Source organism: Salvelinus fontinalis, chromosome 31 (genome assembly GCF_029448725.1).
Source record: "Salvelinus fontinalis isolate EN_2023a chromosome 31, ASM2944872v1, whole genome shotgun sequence".
NCBI classification, from domain to species: domain Eukaryota; kingdom Metazoa; phylum Chordata; class Actinopteri; order Salmoniformes; family Salmonidae; genus Salvelinus; species Salvelinus fontinalis.
Window position 1 is genome coordinate 1,035,082 of NC_074695.1, and position 22,918 is coordinate 1,057,999.

Genomic DNA, 22,918 nt, shown 5'->3' on the forward strand with positions numbered 1-22,918 from the left:
CTGCTACCAACAACAACAGAACTGCTACCAACAACAACAGTACATACCACACGTTCTGATACACAACCAACACTATATCACAATCTAATTTTTCTCTCTCAATCTCCAAATCTCTACTCCTTATCTCATCTCTCTCCTCTTAATCTTTCTACTCTCTTAATCTTTCTACTCTCTTAATCTTTCTACTCTCTCAATCTTTCTACTCTCTCAATCTTTCTACTCTCTCAATCTTTCTACTCTCTCAATCTTTCTACTCTCTCAATCTTTCTACTCTCTCAATCTTTCTACTCTCTCAATCTTCTCCTGGGCAGAACACTGGCTTTTATCTTCAGGTGGCAATGGTGATTAGAGTCAGCTGCTTCTTGACGAGGGGGCGGGGTCAGCTCCAATCACCAATTAGCCTGGGGTTGACCAATCAGCAGGTTGGGGAGTACTTCCAGAAAGCCATCTCCTGAAACACACACTCAAATACAAAACAGAACACAGAAACTGGGGAACGTAACACTAGTGTACCCTGTTAAACCTTGGGACCTGGATAGAGTATGGTGATAAAGCCTAGGTCTAGTACCCTGTTAAACCTTGGGACCTGGATAGAGTAGGGTGATAAAGCCTAGGTCTAGTACCCTGTTAAACCTTGGGACCTGGATAGGGTATGGTGATAAAGCCTAGGTCTAGTGTACCCTGTTAAACCTTGGGACCTGGATAGAGTATGGTGATAAAGCCTAGGTCTAGTACCCTGTTAAACCTTGGGACCTGGATAGGGTATGGTGATAAAGCCTAGGTCTAGTGTACCCTGTTAAACCTTGGGACCTGGATAGAGTATGGTGATAAAGCCTAGGTCTAGTACCCTGTTAAACCTTGGGACCTGGATAGAGTATGGGAATAAAGCCTAGGTCTAGTACCCTGTTAAACCTTGGGACCTGGATAGAGTATGGTGATAAAGCCTAGGTCTAGTACCCTGTTAAACCTTGGGACCTGGATAGGGTATGGTGATAAAGCCTAGGTCTAGTACCCTGTTAAACCTTGGGACCTGGATAGAGTATGGTGATAAAGCCTAGGTCTAGTACCCTGTTAAACCTTGGGACCTGGATAGAGTATGGTGATAAAGCCTAGGTCTAGTACCCTGTTAAACCTTGGGACCTGGATAGAGTATGGTGATAAAGCCTAGGTCTAGTACCCTGTTAAACCTTGGGACCTGGATAGAGTATGGTGATAAAGCCTAGGTCTAGTACCCTGTTAAGGGAGTAAAGGGAGTCTAACCAGGACCCGCAGCAGCCCTTTGATAAGGTTGAAAATAAATAGTTTATCTAATCGTTTATCTCTCTTCAAAACAGTTTTCAGTTGGCTCTCTCTCATTCAACTGACTTGGCTACTCTTGTACAATTCTAAATAGCCAACATACTAAAACAACTATTGGTAAAAAGGTTTTAATTATCATCTTATCTCATGTTCATCATGTCATTCTTATTTGAAGGTCCTTACAAACTGTCTGTTCCAGGTGCGTAGGAGTATAAATAAGAATACTGGAAGATATTGAGTAGGGGGGAAAAATAGAAAAATAAAATAAAATGAGGCTTGAATGCAAAATAAAGATGTTAATTAAAACATCATGCCCCATGGTGCCCCAAAAAAATCATAATGCAAAAAAAGTGCATGAATGAAAGGTGAAAACCAAACGTTTCAGGCCTCAGATCATTGTGAATGTTGGCATCATGTCATTCTCAACATATCCCTCACAACAACAAATTACAACGTTTCCCTTTGTTTACACTCTCTGCCGGAACAGTCATTTGTCCTCTGTCGTCATGACTACGACAGGCTAGGCTTGACTGGAGCTAACGTTTTCCCGACGTTAGCTTCAATGCTACCTGACTATTATAAATTAAACGATCAAAAACGTCATGAAAATAAATACTATAATATCATTCCACTTCGCATAACTTGGTGTTTCTTATCTTTATATAACTCGCTCACCGTGAAGATAAGGTTGAAAATAATTGGTCTATCTCTCTTCAGTTTTGTTGACTCACTGATTAGGCAGGTTAGCGGCTCCCTCTGCAGGCCGAAATAAGCACCACATCCTTTGACTAAAAATAAATAAATACATTGTTATTTACAATGGCGGCCTAGGAACAAGGTTTAACTGCCTTGTTCAGCGGCAGAACGAAAGATGTTTTACCTTGTCAGCTCGGGGATTCGATCTTGCAACTTTTCGGTTACTGGCCCAATGCTCTAACCACTAGGCTACCTGCCACCCTCAGATTAGGCTACCATATATGTCACATTCTCCCACATTTCTAGTTGACAACACAGGGAACAAAACATGTGCTTAGGTTCATTGTGCTGTTGGAAGGTGAACCTTTGCCCCAATCTGAGGTCCTGACCGCTCTGGAGCAGGGTTTCATCAAGGATCTCTCTGTGCTTTGCTTTGTTCATTTTTCTGGCAAATGTGTCTCACGTCATCTACTGATTGAGAGATGATCAAGTCTATCGACATCATGCCGATGTCTCCTTATAGTACTGGCTCCTAGTCTGTCAAATCAAATGTATTTATATAGCCCTTCGTACATCAGCTGATATCTCAAAGTGCTGTACGGAAACCCAGCCTAAAACCCCAAACAGCAAGCAATGCAGGTGTAGAAGCACAGTGGTTAGGAAAAGGAAGAAACCTAGAGAGGAACCAGGCTATGAGGGGTGGCCAGTCCTCTTCTGGCTGTGCCGGGTGGAGATTATAACAGAACATGGCCAAAATGTTCATAAATGACCAGCCTGGTCTGTCCTGAGGAACCACTGAACTCAAATTAATTGTATGTTTGAATAATTGATGCATTAATACATGCTTAAAAAAATCTAACATTTCAAATGTAATGATATTAAACTGGAAATGTCCATCTGGATCAAGTGCCATTCTGTGACTTTGGCTAATACTCCTTTTTCCCCCCCTTGGTATTGTTTTGGTATCGAAGTCAATATCCTGGTATTGTGATAAGACTAGTTTGGACCACGATAGGTCCTTAGTGATGTTGACTCTGAGGAAGTTGAAGCTCTCGACCCGCTCCACTACAGAACTGTTGATGTGAATGTCGGCGTGCTCTACACTCTGTTTCCTGTAGTCCACGATCAGCTCCTTTGTCTTGCTGACGTTGAGCGAGAGGTTGTTGTCCTGGCACCACACTGCCAGGTCTCTGACCTCCTCCCTTAAGGCTGTCTCACCGTTGTCGGTGATCAAGCCTACCACCGTCGTAACTTCGGCAAACTTAATTATGGTGTTAGAGTCGTGAGCGGACACGCAGTCGTGGGTGAACAGGCACACACACCCCCTGAGGGGCCCCCGTGTTGAGGATCAGCGGTGGTTTGTTGCCTACCCTCACCACCTGGGGGTGTCCCGTCAGGAAGTCCAGGATCCAGTTGCAGAGGGAGGTGTTTAGTCCCTGGGTCCTTAGCTTAGTGATGAGCTTAGAGGGCACTATGGTGTTGAACGCTGAGCTGTAGTCAATGATCGAATGCAAGCTTCATAAGTAAATAATACATTTAGAGCAATTGACATACCAACAGACCATTAGTCCTATGCTAGTAATTGTTGTTTGATGCCCCATTGCTGGTGAGCTTTCAAAGTAAACAGTTCATATTATTGATCACTCATTTCTTTTGGAGCTACATATTAATTATGGATATCCTCTCTCCCTACAATTTGACGTTTGCGCTGCACCCGGTCCTAATAGCTGTACCCGATCCTAATAGCTGTACCCGATCCTATAGCTGTACCCAATCCTATAGCTGTACCCGATCCTATAGCTGTACCCGATCCTAATAGCTGTACCCGATCCTAATAGCTGTATCCGATCCTAATAGCTGTACCCGATCCTATAGCTGTACCCGATCCTAATAGCTGTACCCGATCCTAATAGCTGTACCCGATCCTATAGCTGTACCCGATCCTATAGCTGTACCCGATCCTAATAGCTGTACCCGATCCTAATAGCTGTACCCGATCCTATAGCTGTACCCGATCCTATAGCTGTACCCGATCCTCTAGCTGCACAGCAGATCAGCAATCTGTTCACTAGCTCACCCAACCTCTGCTGAGTGACAGTTTGCTGGTCCAATCAGAGGGTGGAGTGTGCATTTCGCTAGCCAATCTGTTGCAAGGGCGATGCTGTAGCTACTGTGTCTAACTGCATGCTTAGTAAATCCACCCAGAGACTGTGTCACAAAATGAGACAAAACATTACAACATCTTGGCCAGATCATTTCAAGTCATCAGTCTCAAGTCATAGTTAAATTAGTGACTCAAGCCAGACTCGAGTCCACAACTCTGACACAACTCTGACAAGTGAAGATTATTTATGGCACTAGCCTGGTCCCAGATCTGTTTGCGCTCTCTTGCCAACACAACATAAATAATCTTCACTTATTCTTCTGTTTGCGCTCTCTTGCCAACACACCATAAATAATCTTCACTTATTCTTCTGTTTGCGCTCTCTTGCCAACACAACATAAATAATCTTCACTTATTCTTCTGTTTGCGCTCTCTTGCCAACACAACATAAATAATCTTCACTTATTCTTCTGTTTGCGCTCTCTTGCCAACACAACATAAATAATCCTCACTTATTCTTCTCTATGCGGTCAGGTTTTTCTCCAGCCTGACACAACAGGGACATTGTATCAGAGTGTATTGGTGGACCAGGACAGTCCAGTCAACGCTGACCTACTCCTGGACCAGTCTGGACAGAATGTCTACGTCCTCACTGACAGCAAGGTAACCCCTAGCCACTACCCCTAGACCCTAACCCCTAGCCACTACCCCTAGACCCTAACCCCTAGCCACTACCCCTAGACCCTAACCCCTAGCCACTACCCCTAGACCCTAACCCCTAGCCACTACCCCTAGACCCTAACCCCTAGCCACTACCCCTAGACTCTAATAGCCCCTAGCCACTACCCCTAGACTCTATCCCCTAAACACTACCCCTAGACTCTAACCCCTAGCCACTACCCCTAGACTCTAACCCCCTATCCACTACCCCTAGACTCTATCCCCTAAACACTACCCCTAGACTCTAGCCCCTAGCCACTACCCCTAGACTCTAACACCCTTATCCATGTGGATAATAGACCTGATGTCTCCTCTTTTAGCTCCATGTGGATAATATACCTAATGTCCCTCTCTCTCCCCCCATCCCCCCTCTCTCTCCCCCTTCCCCCTCTTCCCCACTCTCTTTTTCTCCCCCTCTCTACTCTCTCTCTCCAACACTCTCTACTCTCTCTCTCTCTCCACCATCTCTCTCCCCTCCATCTTTCTCTCTCTCCCCCTTCCCCCCCTCTTTCTCCCCCCTCTCCTCCTCTCTCTTGCTCTCTCCCCCTTCTCCTATCCCCCTCTCTCTTTCCCCCCCCCTCTCTACTCTCTCTCTCCCATCCCCATCTCTCTTTCTGTCTCCCTCCTATCTCTCTCACTTGTTCTCCCCCCCCTCTCTACTCTCTCTCCCCCCCCCTCTCTACTCTCTCTCTCCCCCCCCTCTCTACTCTCTCTCCCCCTCCCCCCCTCTTTCTCCCCCCTCTCTTCCTCTCTCTTGCTCTCTCCCCCCTTCCCCTATCCCCCTCTCTCTTTTTCTCTCCCCCCCCCTCTCTACTCTCTCTCTGCCATCCCCATCTCTCTTTCTGTCTCCCTCCTATCTCTCTCACTTGTTCTCTCCCCCCCCTCTCTACTCTCTCCCTCCCCCCCTCTCTACTCTCTCTCTCCCCCCCCTCTCTACTCTCTCTCTCCCCCCCTCTCTACTCTCTCTCTCCCCCTCCCCCCCTCTTTCTCCCCCCTCTCTTCCTCTCTCTTGCTCTCTCCCCCTTCCCCTATCCCCCTCTCTCTTTTTCTCCCCCCCCCTCTCTACTCTCTCTCTCCCATCCCCATCTCTCTTTCTGTCTCCCTCCTATCTCTCTCACTTGTTCTCTCCCCCCCCCTCTACTCTCTCTCTCCCCCCCTCTCTACTCTCTCTCCCCCCCCTCTCTACTCTCTCTCTCCCCCCCCCTCTCTACTCTCTCTCTCCCCCTCCCCCCCTCTTTCTCCCCCCTCTCTTCCTCTCTCTTGCTCTCTCCCCCCTTCCCCTATCCCCCTCTCTCTTTTTCTCTCCCCCCCTCTCTACTCTCTCTCTCCCATCCCCATCTCTCTTTCTGTCTCCCTCCTATCTCTCTCACTTGTTCTCTCCCCCCCCTCTCTACTCTCTCTCTCCCCCCCCTCTCTACTCTCTCTCTCCCCCCCCTCTCTACTCTCTCTCTCCCCCCCTCTCTACTCTCTCTCTCCCCCTCCCCCCCTCTTTCTCCCCCCTCTCTTCCTCTCTCTTGCTCTCTCCCCCCTTCCCCTATCCCCCTCTCTCTTTTTCCCCCCCCCCTCTCTACTCTCTCTCTCCCATCCCCATCTCTCTTTCTGTCTCCCTCCTATCTCTCTCACTTGTTCTCTCCCCCCTCTCTACTCTCTCTCTCCCCCCCCTCTCTACTCTCTCTCTCCCCCCCCTCTCTATTCTCTCTCTCCCCCCCCTCTCTACTCTCTCTCTCTCCCTCCCCCCCTCTTTCTCCCCCCTCTCTTCCTCTCTCTTGCTCTCTCCCCCCTTCCCCCTATCCCCCTCTCTCTTTTTCTCCCCCCCCCCTCTCTACTCTCTCTCTCCCATCCCCATCTCTCTTTCTGTCTCCCTCCTATCTCTCTCACTTGTTCTCTCCCCCCCCTCTCTACTCTCTCTCTCCCCCCCCCTCTCTACTCTCTCTCTCCCCCCCCTCTCTACTCTCTCTCTCCCCCCCTCTCTACTCTCTCTCTCCCCCTCCCCCCCTCTTTCTCCCCCCTCTCTTCCTCTCTCTTGCTCTCTCCCCCCTTCCCCTATCCCCCTCTCTCTTTTTCTCCCCCCCCTCTCTACTCTCTCTCTCCCATCCCCATCTCTCTTTCTGTCTCCCTCCTATCTCTCTCACTTGTTCTCTCCCCCCTCTCTACTCTCTCTCTCCCCCCCCCTCTCTACTCTCTCTCTCCCCCCCTCTCTATTCTCTCTCTCCCCCCCCTCTCTACTCTCTCTCTCTCCCTCCCCCCCTCTTTCTCCCCCCTCTCTTCCTCTCTCTTGCTCTCTCCCCCCTTCCCCTATCCCCCTCTCTCTTTTTCTCCCCCCCCCCCTCTCTACTCTCTTTCTCCCCTCCCCATCTCTCTCTCTCTCTTCCTCCTATCTCTCTCACTTGTTCTCTCCCCCCCCCTCTCTACTCTCTCTCTCTCCTTCCTATCTCTCTCTCCCCCCCCCCCCCCTCTCTACTCTCTCTCTCCCTCCTATCTCTCTCTCTCCCCCCCTCTCTCTACTCTCTCTCTCCCTCCTATCTCTCTCTCTCCCCCCCCTCTCTACTCTCTCTCTCCCATCCCCCCTCTCTCTCTCCCCTCCCCCTCTCTACTCTCTCTCTCTCTCTCAGGTGTCCAAGGTGGCTGTATGTCAGTGTGAACAGCAGCCCGACTGCCAGTCCTGTCTGTCTGTCAGAGATCCTTACTGTGGCTGGTGTGTCCTGGAGGGAAGGTACTGTACACAGCTACTCTTCCTGGGTTGTATTAGGGATCCCCGTTAGTTCCTGCCAAGGCAGCAGCTATTCTTCCTGGGGTTTATTATGGATCCCCGTTAGATCCTGCCAAGGCAGCAGCTACTCTTCCTGGGGTTTATTATGGATCCCCATTAGTTCCTGCCAAGGCAGCAGCTATTCTTCCTGGGGTTTATTATGGATCCCCGTTAGATCCTGCCAAGGCAGCAGCTATTCTTCCTGGGGTTTATTATGGATCCCCATTAGTTCCTGCCAAGGCAGCAGCTACTCTTCCTGGGGTTTATTACGGATCCCCATTAGTTCCTGCCAAGGCAGCAGCTACTCTTCCTGGGGTTTATTATGTATCCCCATTAGTTCCTGCCAAGGCAGCAGCTACTCTTCCTGGGGTTTATTATGTATCCCCATTAGTTCCTGCCAAGGCAGCAGCTACTCTTCCTGGGGTTTATTATGGATCCCCGTTAGTTCCTGCCAAGGCAGCAGCTATTCTTCCTGGGGTTTATTATGGATCCCCGTTAGATCCTGCCAAGGCAGCAGCTATTCTTCCTGGGGTTTATTATGGATCCCCGTTAGATCCTGCCAAGGCAGCAGCTACTCTTCCTGGGGTTTATTATGGATCCCCATTAGTTCCTGCCAAGGCAGCAGCTACTCTTCCTGGGGTTTATTATGGATCCACGTTAGTTCCTGTCAAGGCAGCAGCTACTCTTCCTGGGGTTTATTATGGATCCCCGTTAGTTCCTGCCAAGGCAGCAGCTACTCTTCCTGGGGTTTAGTATGGATACCCATTAGTTCCTGCCAAAGCAGCAGCTACTCTTCCTGGGGTTTATTAGGGATCCCCGTTAGTTCCTGCCAAGACAGCAGCTACTCTTCCTGGGGTTTATTATGGATCCCCATTAGTTCCTGTCAAGGCAGCAGCTACTCTTCCTGGGGTTTAGTATGGATACCCATTAGTTCCTGCCAAAGCAGCAGCTACTCTTCCTGGGGTTTATTAGGGATCCCCGTTAGTTCCTGCCAAGACAGCAGCTACTCTTCCTGGGGTTTATTATGGATCCCCATTAGTTCCTGCCAAGGCAGCAGCTACTCTTCCTGGGGTTTAGTATGGATACCCGTTAGTTCCTGCCAAAGCAGCAGCTACTCTTCCTGGGGTTTATTATGGATCCCCATTAGTTCCTACCAAGGCAGCAGCTATTCTTCCTGGGGTTTATTAGGGATCCACGTTAGTTCCTGCCAAGGTAGCAGCTACTCTTCCTGGGGTTTATTATGGATCCCGGTTAGTTCCTGCCAAGGCAGCAGCTACTCTTCCTGGGGTTTATTATGGATCCCCGTTAGTTCCTGCCAAGGCAGCAGCTACTCTTCCTGGGGTTTATTTTGGATCCCCGTTAGTTCCTGCCAAGGCAGCAGCTACTCTTCCTGGGGTTTATTATGGATCCCCATTAGTTCCTGTCAAGGCAGCAGCTACTCTTCCTGGGGTTTATTATGGATACCCATTAGTTCCTGCCAAGGCAGCAGCTATTCTTCCTGGGGTTTATTAGGGATTCCCATTAGTTCCTCCCAAGACAGCAGCTACTCTTCCTGGAGTTTATTATGGATCCCCATGAGTTCCTGCCAAGGCTGCAGCTACTCTTCCTGGGGTTTATTATGGATCCCCATTAGTTCCTGCCAAGGCAGCAGCTATTCTTCCTGGGGTTTATTGGGGATCCATGTTAGTTCCTGCCAAGGCAGCAGCTACTCTTCCTGAGGTTTATTATGGATCTCCGTTAGTTCCTGCCAAGGCAGCAGCTACTCTTCCTGTGGTTTATTATGGATCCCCGTTAGTTCCTGCCAAGTCAGCAGCTACTCTTCCTGGGGTTTATTATGGATACCCATTAGTTCCTGCCAAAGCAGCAGCTACTCTTCCTGGGGTTTATTATGGATCCCAGTTAGTTCCTGCCAAGGCAGCAGCTACTCTTCCTGGGGTTTATTATGGATCCCCATTAGTTCCTGCCAAGGCAGCAGCTACTCTTCCTGGGGTTTATTATGGATCCCCATTAGTTCCTGCCAAGGCAGCAGCTACTCTTCCTGGGGTTTATTATGGATCCCCGTTAGTTCCTGCCAAGGAAGCAGCTATTCTTCCTGGGGTTTATTATGGATCCCCGTTAGATCCTGCCAAGGCAGCAGCTACTCTTCCTGGGGTTTATTATGGATCCCCGTTAGTTCCTGTCAAGGCAGCAGCTACTCTTCCTGGGGTTTATTATGGATCCCCGTTAGTTCCTGCCAAGGCAGCAGCTACTCTTCCTGGGGTTTATTATGGATCCCCGTTAGTTCCTGCCAAGGCAGCAGCTACTCTTTCTGGGGTATATTATGGATCCCCGTCAGTTCCTGCCAAAGCAGCAGCTACTCTTCCTGGGGTTTATTATGGATCCCCGTTAGTTCCTGCCAAGGCAGCAGCTACTCTTCCTGGGGTTTAGTATGGATACCCATTAGTTCCTGCCAAGGCAGCAGCTATTCTTCCTGGGGTTTATTAGGGATCCCCGTTAGTTCCTGCCAAGACAGCAGCTACTCTTCCTGGGGTTTATTATGGATCCCCATTAGTTCCTGTCAAGGCAGCAGCTACTCTTCCTGGGGTTTATTATGGATACCCATTAGTTCCTGCCAAAGCAGCAGCTACTCTTCCTGGGGTTTATTAGGGATCCCCGTTAGTTCCTGCCAAGACAGCAGCTACTCTTCCTGGGGTTTATTATGGATCCCCATTAGTTCCTGTCAAGGCAGCAGCTACTCTTCCTGGGGTTTAGTATGGATACCCATTAGTTCCTGCCAAAGCAGCAGCTACTCTTCCTGGGGTTTATTAGGGATCCCCGTTAGTTCCTGCCAAGACAGCAGCTACTCTTCCTGGGGTTTATTATGGATCCCCATTAGTTCCTGCCAAGGCAGCAGCTACTCTTCCTGGGGTTTAGTATGGATACCCGTTAGTTCCTGCCAAAGCAGCAGCTACTCTTCCTGGGGTTTATTATGGATCCCCATTAGTTCCTACCAAGGCAGCAGCTATTCTTCCTGGGGTTTATTAGGGATCCACGTTAGTTCCTGCCAAGGTAGCAGCTACTCTTCCTGGGGTTTATTATGGATCCCGGTTAGTTCCTGCCAAGGCAGCAGCTACTCTTCCTGGGGTTTATTATGGATCCCCGTTAGTTCCTGCCAAGGCAGCAGATACTCTTCCTGGGGTTTATTTTGGATCCCCGTTAGTTCCTGCCAAGGCAGCAGCTACTCTTCCTGGGGTTTATTATGGATCCCCATTAGTTCCTGTCAAGGCAGCAGCTACTCTTCCTGGGGTTTATTATGGATACCCATTAGTTCCTGGCAAGGCAGCAGCTACTCTTCCTGGGGTTTATTATGGATCCCCGTTAGTTCCTGCCAAGGCAGCAGCTATTCTTCCTGGGGTTTATTATGGATCCCCGTTAGATCCTGCCAAGGCAGCAGCTACTCTTCCTGGGGTTTATTATGGATCCCCGTTAGTTCCTGCCAAGGCAGCAGCTATTCTTCCTGGGGTTAATTATGGATCCCCGTTAGATCCTGCCAAGGCAGCAGCTACTCTTCCTGGGGTTTATTATGGATCCACGTTAGTTCCTGTCAAGGCAGCAGCTACTCTTCCTGGGGTTTATTATGGATCCCCGTTAGTTCCTGCCAAGGCAGCAGCTACTCTTCCTGGGGTTTAGTATGGATACCCATTAGTTCCTGCCAAAGCAGCAGCTACTCTTCCTGGGGTTTATTAGGGATCCCCGTTAGTTCCTGCCAAGACAGCAGCTACTCTTCCTGGGGTTTATTATGGATCCCCGTTAGTTCCTGTCAAGGCAGCAGCTACTCTTCCTGGGGTTTATTATGGATCCCCGTTAGTTCCTGCCAAGGCAGCAGCTACTCTTTCTGGGGTATATTATGGATCCCCGTTAGTTCCTGCCAAAGCAGCAGCTACTCTTCCTGGGGTTTATTATGGATCCCCATTAGTTCCTGCCAAGGCAGCAGCTACTCTTCCTGGGGTTTAGTATGGATACCCGTTAGTTCCTGCCAAAGCAGCAGCTACTCTTCCTGGGGTTTATTATGGATCCCCATTAGTTCCTACCAAGGCAGCAGCTATTCTTCCTGGGGTTTATTAGGGATCCACGTTAGTTCCTGCCAAGGTAGCAGCTACTCTTCCTGGGGTTTATTATGGATCCCGGTTAGTTCCTGCCAAGGCAGCAGCTACTCTTCCTGGGGTTTATTATGGATCCCCGTTAGTTCCTGCCAAGGCAGCAGCTACTCTTCCTGGGGTTTATTATGGATCCCGGTTAGTTCCTGCCAAGGCAGCAGCTACTCTTCCTGGGGTTTATTATGGATCCCCATTAGTTCCTGTCAAGGCAGCAGCTACTCTTCCTGGGGTTTATTATGGATACCCATTAGTTCCTGCCAAGGCAGCAGCTATTCTTCCTGGGGTTTATTAGGGATTCCCATTAGTTCCTCCCAAGACAGCAGCTACTCTTCCTGGAGTTTATTATGGATCCCCATGAGTTCCTGCCAAGGCTGCAGCTACTCTTCCTGGCGTTTATTATGGATCCCCATTAGTTCCTGCCAAGGCAGCAGCTATTCTTCCTGGGGTTTATTGGGGATCCATGTTAGTTCCTGCCAAGGCAGCAGCTACTCTTCCTGGGGTTTATTATGGATCTCCGTTAGTTCCTGCCAAGGCAGCAGCTACTCTTCCTGGGGTTTATTATGGATCCCCGTTAGTTCCTGCCAAGGCAGCAGCTACTCTTCCTGGGGTTTATTATGGATACCCATTAGTTCCTGCCAAAGCAGCAGCTACTCTTCCTGGGGTTTATTATGGATCCCAGTTAGTTCCTGCCAAGGCAGCAGCTACTCTTCCTGGGGTTTATTATGGATCCCCGTTAGTTCCTGCCAAGGAAGCAGCTATTCTTCCTGGGGTTTATTATGGATCCCCGTTAGATCCTGCCAAGGCAGCAGCTACTCTTCCTGGGGTTTATTATGGATCCCCGTTAGTTCCTGTCAAGGCAGCAGCTACTCTTCCTGGGGTTTATTATGGATCCCCGTTAGTTCCTGCCAAGGCAGCAGCTACTCTTCCTGGGGTTTATTATGGATCCCCGTTAGTTCCTGCCAAGGCAGCAGCTACTCTTTCTGGGGTATATTATGGATCCCCGTCAGTTCCTGCCAAAGCAGCAGCTACTCTTCCTGGGGTTTATTATGGATCCCCGTTAGTTCCTGCCAAGGCAGCAGCTACTCTTCCTGGGGTTTAGTATGGATACCCATTAGTTCCTGCCAAGGCAGCAGCTATTCTTCCTGGGGTTTATTAGGGATCCCCGTTAGTTCCTGCCAAGACAGCAGCTACTCTTCCTGGGGTTTATTATGGATCCCCATTAGTTCCTGTCAAGGCAGCAGCTACTCTTCCTGGGGTTTATTATGGATCCCCATTAGTTCCTGCCAAGGCAGCAGCTACTCTTCCTGGGGTTTATTATGGATCCCAGTTAGTTCCTGCCAAGGCAGCAGCTACTCTTCCTGGGGTTTATTATGGATCCCCGTTAGTTCCTGCCAAGGAAGCAGCTATTCTTCCTGGGGTTTATTATGGATTCCCGTTAGATCCTGCCAAGGCAGCAGCTACTCTTCCTGGGGTTTATTATGGATCCCCGTTAGTTCCTGTCAAGGCAGCAGCTACTCTTCCTGGGGTTTATTATGGATCCCCGTTAGTTCCTGCCAAGGCAGCAGCTACTCTTCCTGGGGTTTATTATGGATCCCCGTTAGTTCCTGCCAAGGCAGCAGCTACTCTTTCTGGGGTATATTATGGATCCCCGTCAGTTCCTGCCAAAGCAGCAGCTACTCTTCCTGGGGTTTATTATGGATCCCCGTTAGTTCCTGCCAAGGCAGCAGCTACTCTTCCTGGGGTTTAGTATGGATACCCATTAGTTCCTGCCAAGGCAGCAGCTATTCTTCCTGGGGTTTATTAGGGATCCCCGTTAGTTCCTGCCAAGACAGCAGCTACTCTTCCTGGGGTTTATTATGGATCCCCATTAGTTCCTGTCAAGGCAGCAGCTACTCTTCCTGGGGTTTATTATGGATCCCCATTAGTTCCTGCCAAGGCAGCAGCTACTCTTCCTGGGGTTTATTAAGGATCTCCATTAGTTCCTGCCAAGGCAGCAGCTACTCTTCCTGGGGTTTATTATGGAGCCCCATTAGTTCCTGCCAAGGCAGCAGCTACTCTTCCTGGGGTTTATTATGGATCCCCATTAGTTCCTTCCAAGGCAGCAGCTACTCTTCCTGGGGTTTATTATGGATCCCCATTAGTTCCTGCCAAGGCAGAAGCTACTCTTCCTGGGGTTTATTATGGATCCCCATTAGTTCCTGTCAAGGCAGCAGCTACTCTTCCTGGGGTCCAGCAGTGCATATGTTATCGTGTGTGCGTGTGTCTGTGTGTGTGTGTCTCTTCAAAGTCCCCGCTGTTCTATAAGGTATATTTTTATCTGTTTTATAAATCTTATTCTCCTGCTGCATCAGTTACCTGATGTGGAATAGAGTTCCATGTAGTCATGGCTCTATGTAGTACTGTGTGCCTCCCATAGTCTGTTCTGGACTTGGGGGACTGTGAAGAGACCTCTGGTGGCATGTCTTGTAGGGTAGTCATGGGTGTCTGAGCTGTGTGCCAGTAGTTTAGACAGACAGCTCGGGGCATTCAACATGTCAATACCTCTCGTATATACAAGTAGTGATGAAGTCAATCTCTCCTCTTTGAGCCAGGAGAAACTGACATGCATATTATCATTGTTAGCTCTCCGTGTAGATTTAAGGGCCATCCGTGCTGCTCTGTTCTGAGACAATTGTAATTTTCCCTGTTTGTGTCACCTGATCGCACGACTGAACAGTAGTCCAGGTGGACAAAACTGAAGCCTGTAGGACCTGCCTTGTTGATAGTGCCGTGTCCTCTGTCACAAACATACACACTGTTAAAGCCCCGTTTCCTCTGTCACAAACATACACACTGTTAAAGCCCCGTTTCCTCTGTCACACGTTTCCATGTTAACCTGTGTTTATACAGCCGTTTCCTCTGTCACACGTTTCCATGTTAACCTGTATTTACACAGCCGTTTCCTCTGTCACACGTTTCCATGTTAACCTGTATTTACACAGCCGTTTCCTCTGTCACACGTTTCCATGTTAACCTGTGTTTATACAGCCGTTTCCTCTGTCACACGTTTCCATGTTAACCTGTGTTTATACCGCTGACACAGATGCACTCGTAGACTGGAGTGTAGTCGTGAGGGCCAGGCCAACCACTGGCTGTGGAGCTGCCAGCCTGCCAACCAGCCTGCCAACCAGTGTGTGACTGTCCAGAGCCTAAAGCCTGCCATCCAGAGCAGAGAGGAGGAGACTCGGGTGGGTTACAGATCTTCAACAGTATAGTATATCTAGAAACATTGTGTGACAGATCTGTGGGAGGAGATTCGGTGAAGTAACTCAGTGGAGGTGTCTGGGCTTGTCTAGTGGGTAATGTCTAGGGGGTAATGTCTAGGGGGTAATGTCTGGTGGGTAATGGCTGGGCTGGTCTAGTGGGTAATGTCTAGTGGGTAATGTCTAGGGGGTAATGTCTGGTGGGTAATGGCTGGGCTGGTCTAGTGGGTAATGTTTAGTGGGTAATGTCTAGGGGGTAATGTCTGGTGGGTAATGGCTGGGCTGGTCTAGTGGGTAATGTCTAGTGGGTAATGGCTGGTGGGTAATGGCTAGTGGGTAATGTCTAGTGGATAATGTCTAGTGGGTAATATCTGGGCTGGTCTAGTGGGTAATGTCTATGGGGGTAATGTCTAGGGGGTAATGTCTGGGCTGGTCTAATGGGTAATGTCTAGGGGGTAATGTCTAATGGGTAATGGCTGGGCTGGTCTAGTGGGTAATGTCTAGGGGGTAATGTCTAATGGGTAATGTCTGGGCTGGTCTAGGGGGTAATGTCTGGGCGGGTTTAGGGTGTAATGGCTGGGCTGGTTTAGGGGGTAATGTCTGGGCTGGTCTAGTGGGTAATGTCTGGGCTGGTCTAGGGGGTAACGTATGGGCTGGTCTAGGGGGTAACGTATGGGCTGGTCTAGGGGGTAACGTCTGGGCTGGTCTAGTAGGTAATGTCTGGGCTGGTCTAGTGGGTAATGTCTGGGCTGGTTTAGGGGGTAATGTCTGGGCTGGTTTAGGGGGTAATGTCTGGGCTGGTCTAGGGGGTAATGTCTGGGCTGGTCTAGGGGGTAATGTCTGGGCTGGTCTAGTGGGTAATGTCTGGGCTGGTTTAGGGGGTAATGTCTGGGCTCGTCTAGTGGGTAATGTCTGGGCTGGTCTAGTGGGTAATGTCTGGGCTGGTCTAGGGGGTAATGTCTGGGCTGGTCTAGTGGGTAACGTCTGGGCTGGTCTAGTGGGTAACGTCTGGGCTGGTCTAGGGGGTAACATCTGGGCTGGTCTAGTGGGTAACGTCTGGGCTGGTCTAGTGGGTAATGTCTGGGCTTGTTTAGGGGGTAATGTCTGGGCTGGTCAAGGATTTAATGTCTAGTGGGTAATGTCTGGGCTGGTCCTGCAGTAAATGTATTTATTAATCCCTCCATCCCTCCACACTACCTCTATGTCTCTCCCCCACTCTCTTTCTATCTGTCCCAATAAACCTTTAAAATGCTTATAAAATATATATATATAATATAATATATAGATCTCTATCCCAGGTGTCTCTAACAGTGGCCCAGCTGCCCACCCTGTCAGAGGAGGAGTCTCTTTCCTGCTCCTTCGGAACCCTCCCCGCTCAGCCAGCCATCGTCAAGGGAACCACCATCACCTGTCAATCACCCCTGCCTGAGCTCCTCCCACCCAGCCCACCAGGAAGTGGTAGGTTGCCCTTTTTATTTTACATTTTTTATATATAAAAAAAATCTGTAATTATTAGATTTGTATTCATAATTATTTAATTACTGGACAATTTAATCAATGTAATTAATTTATTATTTATCCAAATTAATCTAATTGAGAAATAACCGAGGTGGCAGGTAGCCTAGCGGTTAGCGAGATGAGCCAGCAGCGGGAGGGTTGCCAGTACAAATCCTGTGTCTGACTGGAAAAATCTGGCGGGATGTGAACTGGCAACCAGAGGGTTGCTGGTATCAAATCCTAGAAGCTATTGCCTGCTGTTGTGCCCTCGAGCAAGGCACTTAGCCCCCACAACAACTGCTCACTCGCACCTCTTCAAAAAAAAATGTATGTGTATGACTGATTATGAGATTGACTGATCATCCATTGAGGCAACTGTGGAGGCTGTATGTGGGAAGAACAGTCAACTGACTGGTCCAAAACCAGTACGACCACCATTTCATTCAAATAGGAGACCAGCTGAGATAAAATGCTCATTAAGAGCATCACAAATCTGAACTTTTTTAGTAATGATGCAGAACTCTAAATCTACTTGATTGGACAGGGAAGTAGAAGAATGACCCCGCTTCAGTGAATTAACGGTTTTCCAGAATCAAGAGGGATCACTAACAGAGTCTGTCATAGCACTAAGGAAGTAGTTTCATTTGGCCTGTTTAACAGAGTCTGTCATAGCACTAAGGAAGTAGTTTCATTTGGCCTGTTTAACAGTCTGTCATAGCACTAAGGAAGTAGTTTCATTTGGCCTGTTTAACAGAGTCTGTCATAGCACTAAGGAAGTAGTTTCATTTGGCCTGTTTAACAGAGTCTGTCATAGCACTAAGGAAGTAGTTTCATTTGGCCTGTATAACAGTCTGTCATAGCACTAAGGAAGTAGTTTCATTTGGCCTGTTTAACAGTCTGTCATAGCACTAAGGAAGTAGTTTCATTTGGCCTGTTTAACAGAGTCTGTCATAGCACTAAGGAAGTAGTTTCATTTGGCCTGTTTAACAGTCTGTCATAGCACTAAGGAAGTAGTTTCATTTGACCTGTTTAACAGAGTCTGTCATAGCACTAAGGAAGTAGTTTCATTTGGCCTGTTTAACAGAGTCTGTCATAGCACTAAGGAAGTAGTTTCATTTGGCCTGTTTAACAGAGTCTGTCATAGCACTAAGGAAGTAGTTTCATTTGGCCTGTTTAACAGAGTCTGTCATAGCGCTAAGGAAGTAGTTTCATTTGGCCTGTTTAACAGAGTCTGTCATAGCGCTAAGGAAGTAGTTTCATTTGGCCTGTTTAACAATCTGTCATAGCACTAAGGAAGTAGTTTCATTTGACCTGTTTAACAGAGTCTGTCATAGCACTAAGGAAGTAGTTTCATTTGGCCTGTTTAACAGAGTCTGTCATAGCACTAAGGAAGTAGTTTCATTTGGCCTGTTTAACAGAGTCTGTCATAGCACTAAGGAAGTAGTTTCATTTGGCCTGTTTAACAGAGTCTGTCATAGCACTAAGGAAGTAGTTTCATTTGGCCTGTTTAACAGAGTCTGTCATAGCACTAAGGAAGTAGTTTCATTTGGCCTGTTTAACAGAGTCTGTCATAGCACTAAGGAAGTAGTTTCATTTGGCCTGTTTAACAGAGTCTGTCATAGCGCTAAGGAAGTAGTTTCATTTGGCCTGTTTAACAGAGTCTGTCATAGCACTAAGGAAGTAGTTTCATTTGGCCTGTTTAACAGTCTGTCATAGCACTAAGGAAGTAGTTTCATTTGGCCTGTTTAACAGAGTCTGTCATAGCACTAAGGAATTAGTTTCATTTGGCCTGTTTAACAGAGTCTGTCATAGCACTAAGGAAGTAGTTTCATTTGGCCTGTTTAACAGAGTCTGTCATAGCACTAAGGAAGTAGTTTCATTTGGCCTGTTTAACAGTCTGTCATAGAGCTAAGGAAGTAGTTTCATTTGGCCTGTTTAACAGTCTGTCATAGCACTAAGGAAGTAGTTTCATTTGGCCTGTTTAACAGTCTGTCATAGCACTAAGGAAGTAGTTTCATTTGGCCTGTTTAACAGTCTGTCATAGAGCTAAGGAAGTAGTTTCATTTGGCCTGTTTAACAGTCTGTCATAGAGCTAAGGAAGTAGTTTTATTTGGCCTGTTTAACAGTCTGTCATAGCACTAAGGAAGTAGTTTCATTTGGCCTGTTTAACAGAGTCTGTCATAGCACTAAGGAAGTAGTTTCATTTGGCCTGTTTAACAGTCTGTCATAGCACTAAGGAAGTAGTTTCATTTGGCCTGTTTAACAGTCTGTCATAGCACTAAGGAAGTAGTTTCATTTGGCCTGTTTAACAGTCTGTCATAGAGCTAAGGAAGTAGTTTTATTTGGCCTGTTTAACAGTCTGTCATAGCACTAAGGAAGTAGTTTCATTTGGCCTGTTTAACAGAGTCTGTCATAGCACTAAGGAAGTAGTTTCATTTGGCCTGTTTAACAGAGTCTGTCATAGCACTAAGGAAGTAGTTTCATTTGGCCTGTTTAACAGTCTGTCATAGCACTAAGGAAGTAGTTTCATTTGGCCTGTTTAACAGTCTGTCATAGCACTAAGGAAGTAGTTTTATTTGGCCTGTTTAACAGTCTGTCATAGCACTAAGGAAGTAGTTTCATTTGGCCTGTTTAACAGTCTGTCATAGCACTAAGGAAGTAGTTTCATTTGGCCTGTTTAACAGTCTGTCATAGCACTAAGGAAGTAGTTTCATTTGGCCTGTTTAACAGTCTGTCATAGCACTAAGGAAGTAGTTTCATTTGGCCTGTTTAACAGAGTCTGTCATAGCACTAAGGAAGTAGTTTCATTTGGCCTGTTTAACAGTCTGTCATAGTACTAAGGAAGTAGTTTCATTTGGCCTGTTTAACAGTCTGTCATAGCACTAAGGAAGTAGTTTCATTTGGCCTGTTTAACAGTCTGTCATAGCACTAAGGAAGTAGTTTCATTTGGCCTGTTTAACAGAGTCTGTCATAGCACTAAGGAAGTAGTTTCATTTGGCCTGTTTAACAGTCTGTCATAGCACTAAGGAAGTAGTTTCATTTGGCCTGTTTAACAGAGTCTGTCATAGCACTAAGGAAGTAGTTTCATTTGGCCTGTTTAACAGTCTGTCATAGCACTAAGGAAGTAGTTTCATTTGGCCTGTTTAACAGTCTGTCATAGCACTAAGGAAGTAGTTTCATTTGGCCTGTTTAACAGAGTCTGTCATAGTACTAAGGAAGTAGTTTCATTTGGCCTGTTTAACAGTCTGTCATAGCGCTAAGGAAGTAGTTTCATTTGGCCTGTTTAACAGTCTGTCATAGTACTAAGGAAGTAGTTTCATTTGGCCTGTTTAACAGAGTCTGTCATAGCACTAAGGAAGTAGTTTCATTTGGCCTGTTTAACAGAAGCATGGGACCTATTTCTCAGTTGCCTGAATAGCTGCCAATCAGCTAACGAGACAGTTTGTCCAGCCTTGGCCCAGAGTTGGTCTAAGAATGAATGCCAGGTGTCAACGTCTTGAGGAAACCTGGCACCGTCCCTACAGTGAAGCATGGTGGTGGCATCATGCTGTGGGGATGTTTTTGAGCGGCAGGGACTGGGAGACTAGTCAGGATCGAAGGAAAGATGAACAGAGCAAAGTACAGAGAGATCCTTAATGAAAACCTGCTCCAGAGCGCTCAGGACCTCAGACTGGGGCGTAGGTTCACCTTCCAACAGGACAACGACCCTAAGCACACAGCCAAGACAACACAGGAGTGGCTTCAGGACAAGTTTCTGAATGTCCTTGAGTGGCCCAGCCAGAGCCCGGACTTGAACCCCATCGAACATCTCTGGAGAGACCTGAAATTAGCTGTGCAGCGATGCTACCCATCAAACCTGACAGCTTGAGAGGATCTTCAGAGAACAATGGGAGAAACTCCCCAAATACAGGTGTGCCAAGCTTGTAGCGTCATACCCAAGAAGACTCGAGGCTGTAATCGCTGCCAAATGTGCTTCAACAAAGTACTGAGTAAAGGGTCTGAATACTTATGTAAATGTGATATTTCAGTTTTCAATTTTGAATAAATTAGCAAACATTTCTAAAAACCTGTTTTTGCTTTGTCAATATGGGGTATTGTGATGTCATTATGGGGTATTGTGATGCCATTATGGGGGATTGTGATGTCATTATGGGGGATTGTGATGTCATTATGGGGTATTGTGATGCCATTATGGGGGATTGTGTGTAGATTGATGAGGAGAAAACATATTGAATCAATTTTGAATTTAGGCTGTAACGTAACAAAATGTGTAAAAAGTCAAGGGGTCTGAATACTTTCTGAAGGTACTGTATCCCTCTCTGTCCTTTCCATAGACCTTAATGTCTCTGGGATTTTTGCTATGCACTGGTATTATTATGTATCCTAATATATCTTTATGGTCTGTCTGCCTGTCTGTCTGTCTGTCTTGTCTGTCTTGTCTGTCTTGTCTGTCTGCCTGTCTGCCTGTCTGCCTGTCTGTCTGTCTGTCTGCCTGACTCCCTGTCTGTCTGCCTGACTCCCTGTCTGTCTGCCTGCCTGCCTGTCTGCCTGTCTGCCTGTCTGTCTGTGTGTCTGTCTGTCTGTCTGTCTGTCTGTCTGTCTGTCTGTCTGTCTGTCTGTAGACCACATGTCTCTGCGTGTGTCTGTGATGTTCAGAGACGTGACCATCTCTAGCAGTGACATCATCTTCTACGACTGTCGAGCTGTGGGCCAACTCAACACCACCTCCCCGTAAGAGATCACAGACATGCCAGTGTTTCCTCTACAGTCATTTAAGAGATCACAGACATTCCAGTGTTTCCTCTATAGTCATTTAAGAGATCCCACACCAGACATGCCAGTGTTTCCTCTATAGTCATTTAAGAGATCACAGACATTCCAGTGTTTCCTCTATTGTCATTTAAGAGATCACAGACATGCCAGTGTTTCCTCTATAGTCATTTAAGAGATCCCACACCAGACATGTCAGTGTTTCCTCTACAGTCATTTAAGAGATCCCACACCAGACATGCCAGTGTTTCCTCTATAGTCATTTAAGAGATCCCACACCAGACATGCCAGTGTTTCCTCTACAGTCATTTAAGAGATCCCACACCAGACATGCCAGTGTTTCCTCTACAGTCATTTAAGAGATCCCACACCAGACATGCCAGTGTTTCCTCTACAGTCATTTAAGAGATCCCACACCAGACATGCCAGTGTTTCCTCTACAGTCATTTAAGAGATCACAGACATGCCAGTGTTTCCTCTCTAGTCATTTAAGAGATCCCACACCAGACATGCCAGTGTTTCCTCTACACTCATTTAAGAGATCCCAGACCAGACATGCCAGTGTTTCCTCTACAGTCATTTAAGAGATCCCAGACATGCCAGTGTTTCCTCTACAGTCATTTAAGAGATCCCACACCAGACATGCCAGTGTTTCCTCTATAGTCATTTAAGAGATCACACACCAGACATGCCAGTGTTTCCACTACAGTCATTTAAGAGATCCCACACCAGACATGCCAGTGTTTCCACTACAGTCATTTAAGAGATCCCAGACATGCCAGTGTTTCCTCTACAGTCATTTAAGAGATCCCACACCAGACATGCCAGTGTTTCCTCTATAGTCATTTAAGAGATCCCACACCAGACATTCCAGTGTTTCCTCTACAGTCATTTAAGAGATCCCACACCAGACATGCCAGTGTTTCCACTACAGTCATTTAGCAGCGGCGGGATGGTGAAACATTGTTAACTTAAACCAGACTAAAACCATAAATAAAGTATGTAGAAGAGAGATGGAGCTGTAATATGTTTTAATAAATATCATCTTTGAGAACTAACAACCACCATGATATCATGGCATGGAGCCCCCATGTGATTTAGTTATAATGTCAGTCAGATAGCATAAGGACGAGGCATAACTCATGGTCTTAATGTGTAGAACTACATGGGATTAGCTTTGGCCACGCCCATGACCCCCGCCCCTTAACTCTGCCACCGCGGATGAAAAAAATCCTAGGGGAAACACTACATGCACACACACGCATACACACATAGACACACAGACACACACACACACACACACACACACACACACGCAGACACACACACACGCAGACACACACACACGCAGACACACACACACACACACACACACACACACACACACACACACTCACACTCACACTCACAGTCACACACACACAGTCACACAAGCTCTGTCTGTATTCTAGGTGTATGGCGTGTGTGGGCAGTGTGTGGCCATGTAACTGGTGTGTTCTGGATGGGCTGTGTACCCACACCAACAACGGCTGTCCCAGGCAGCACACCATACACAACTCACTGGTAAGACAACCCCTGAACATGGATGGTTGTTTCACAGCCTCTTTCAGCTGTCCCAGGCAGCACACCATACACAACTCACTGGTAAGACAACCCCTGAACATGGATGGTTGTTTCACAGCCTCTTTCAGCTGTCCCAGGCAGC

At 47.4% G+C, this 22,918-nt stretch overlaps 1 protein-coding gene across 1 annotated transcript in view; it reads left to right on the plus strand.

Moving 5' to 3' along the window:
* The window catches only part of plxnb3 (plexin B3), a 285,828-nt gene that overhangs the window by 161,293 nt on the left and 101,617 nt on the right, over positions 1-22,918 (plus strand). The window contains exons 6-11 of the mRNA XM_055891079.1: positions 4,634-4,762; positions 7,432-7,532; positions 14,787-14,931; positions 16,245-16,404; positions 21,066-21,174; positions 22,665-22,776. Of these exons, the coding sequence (XP_055747054.1) occupies positions 4,634-4,762; positions 7,432-7,532; positions 14,787-14,931; positions 16,245-16,404; positions 21,066-21,174; positions 22,665-22,776 (756 nt within the window). The remainder of the gene's footprint in view (positions 1-4,633; positions 4,763-7,431; positions 7,533-14,786; positions 14,932-16,244; positions 16,405-21,065; positions 21,175-22,664; positions 22,777-22,918) is intronic.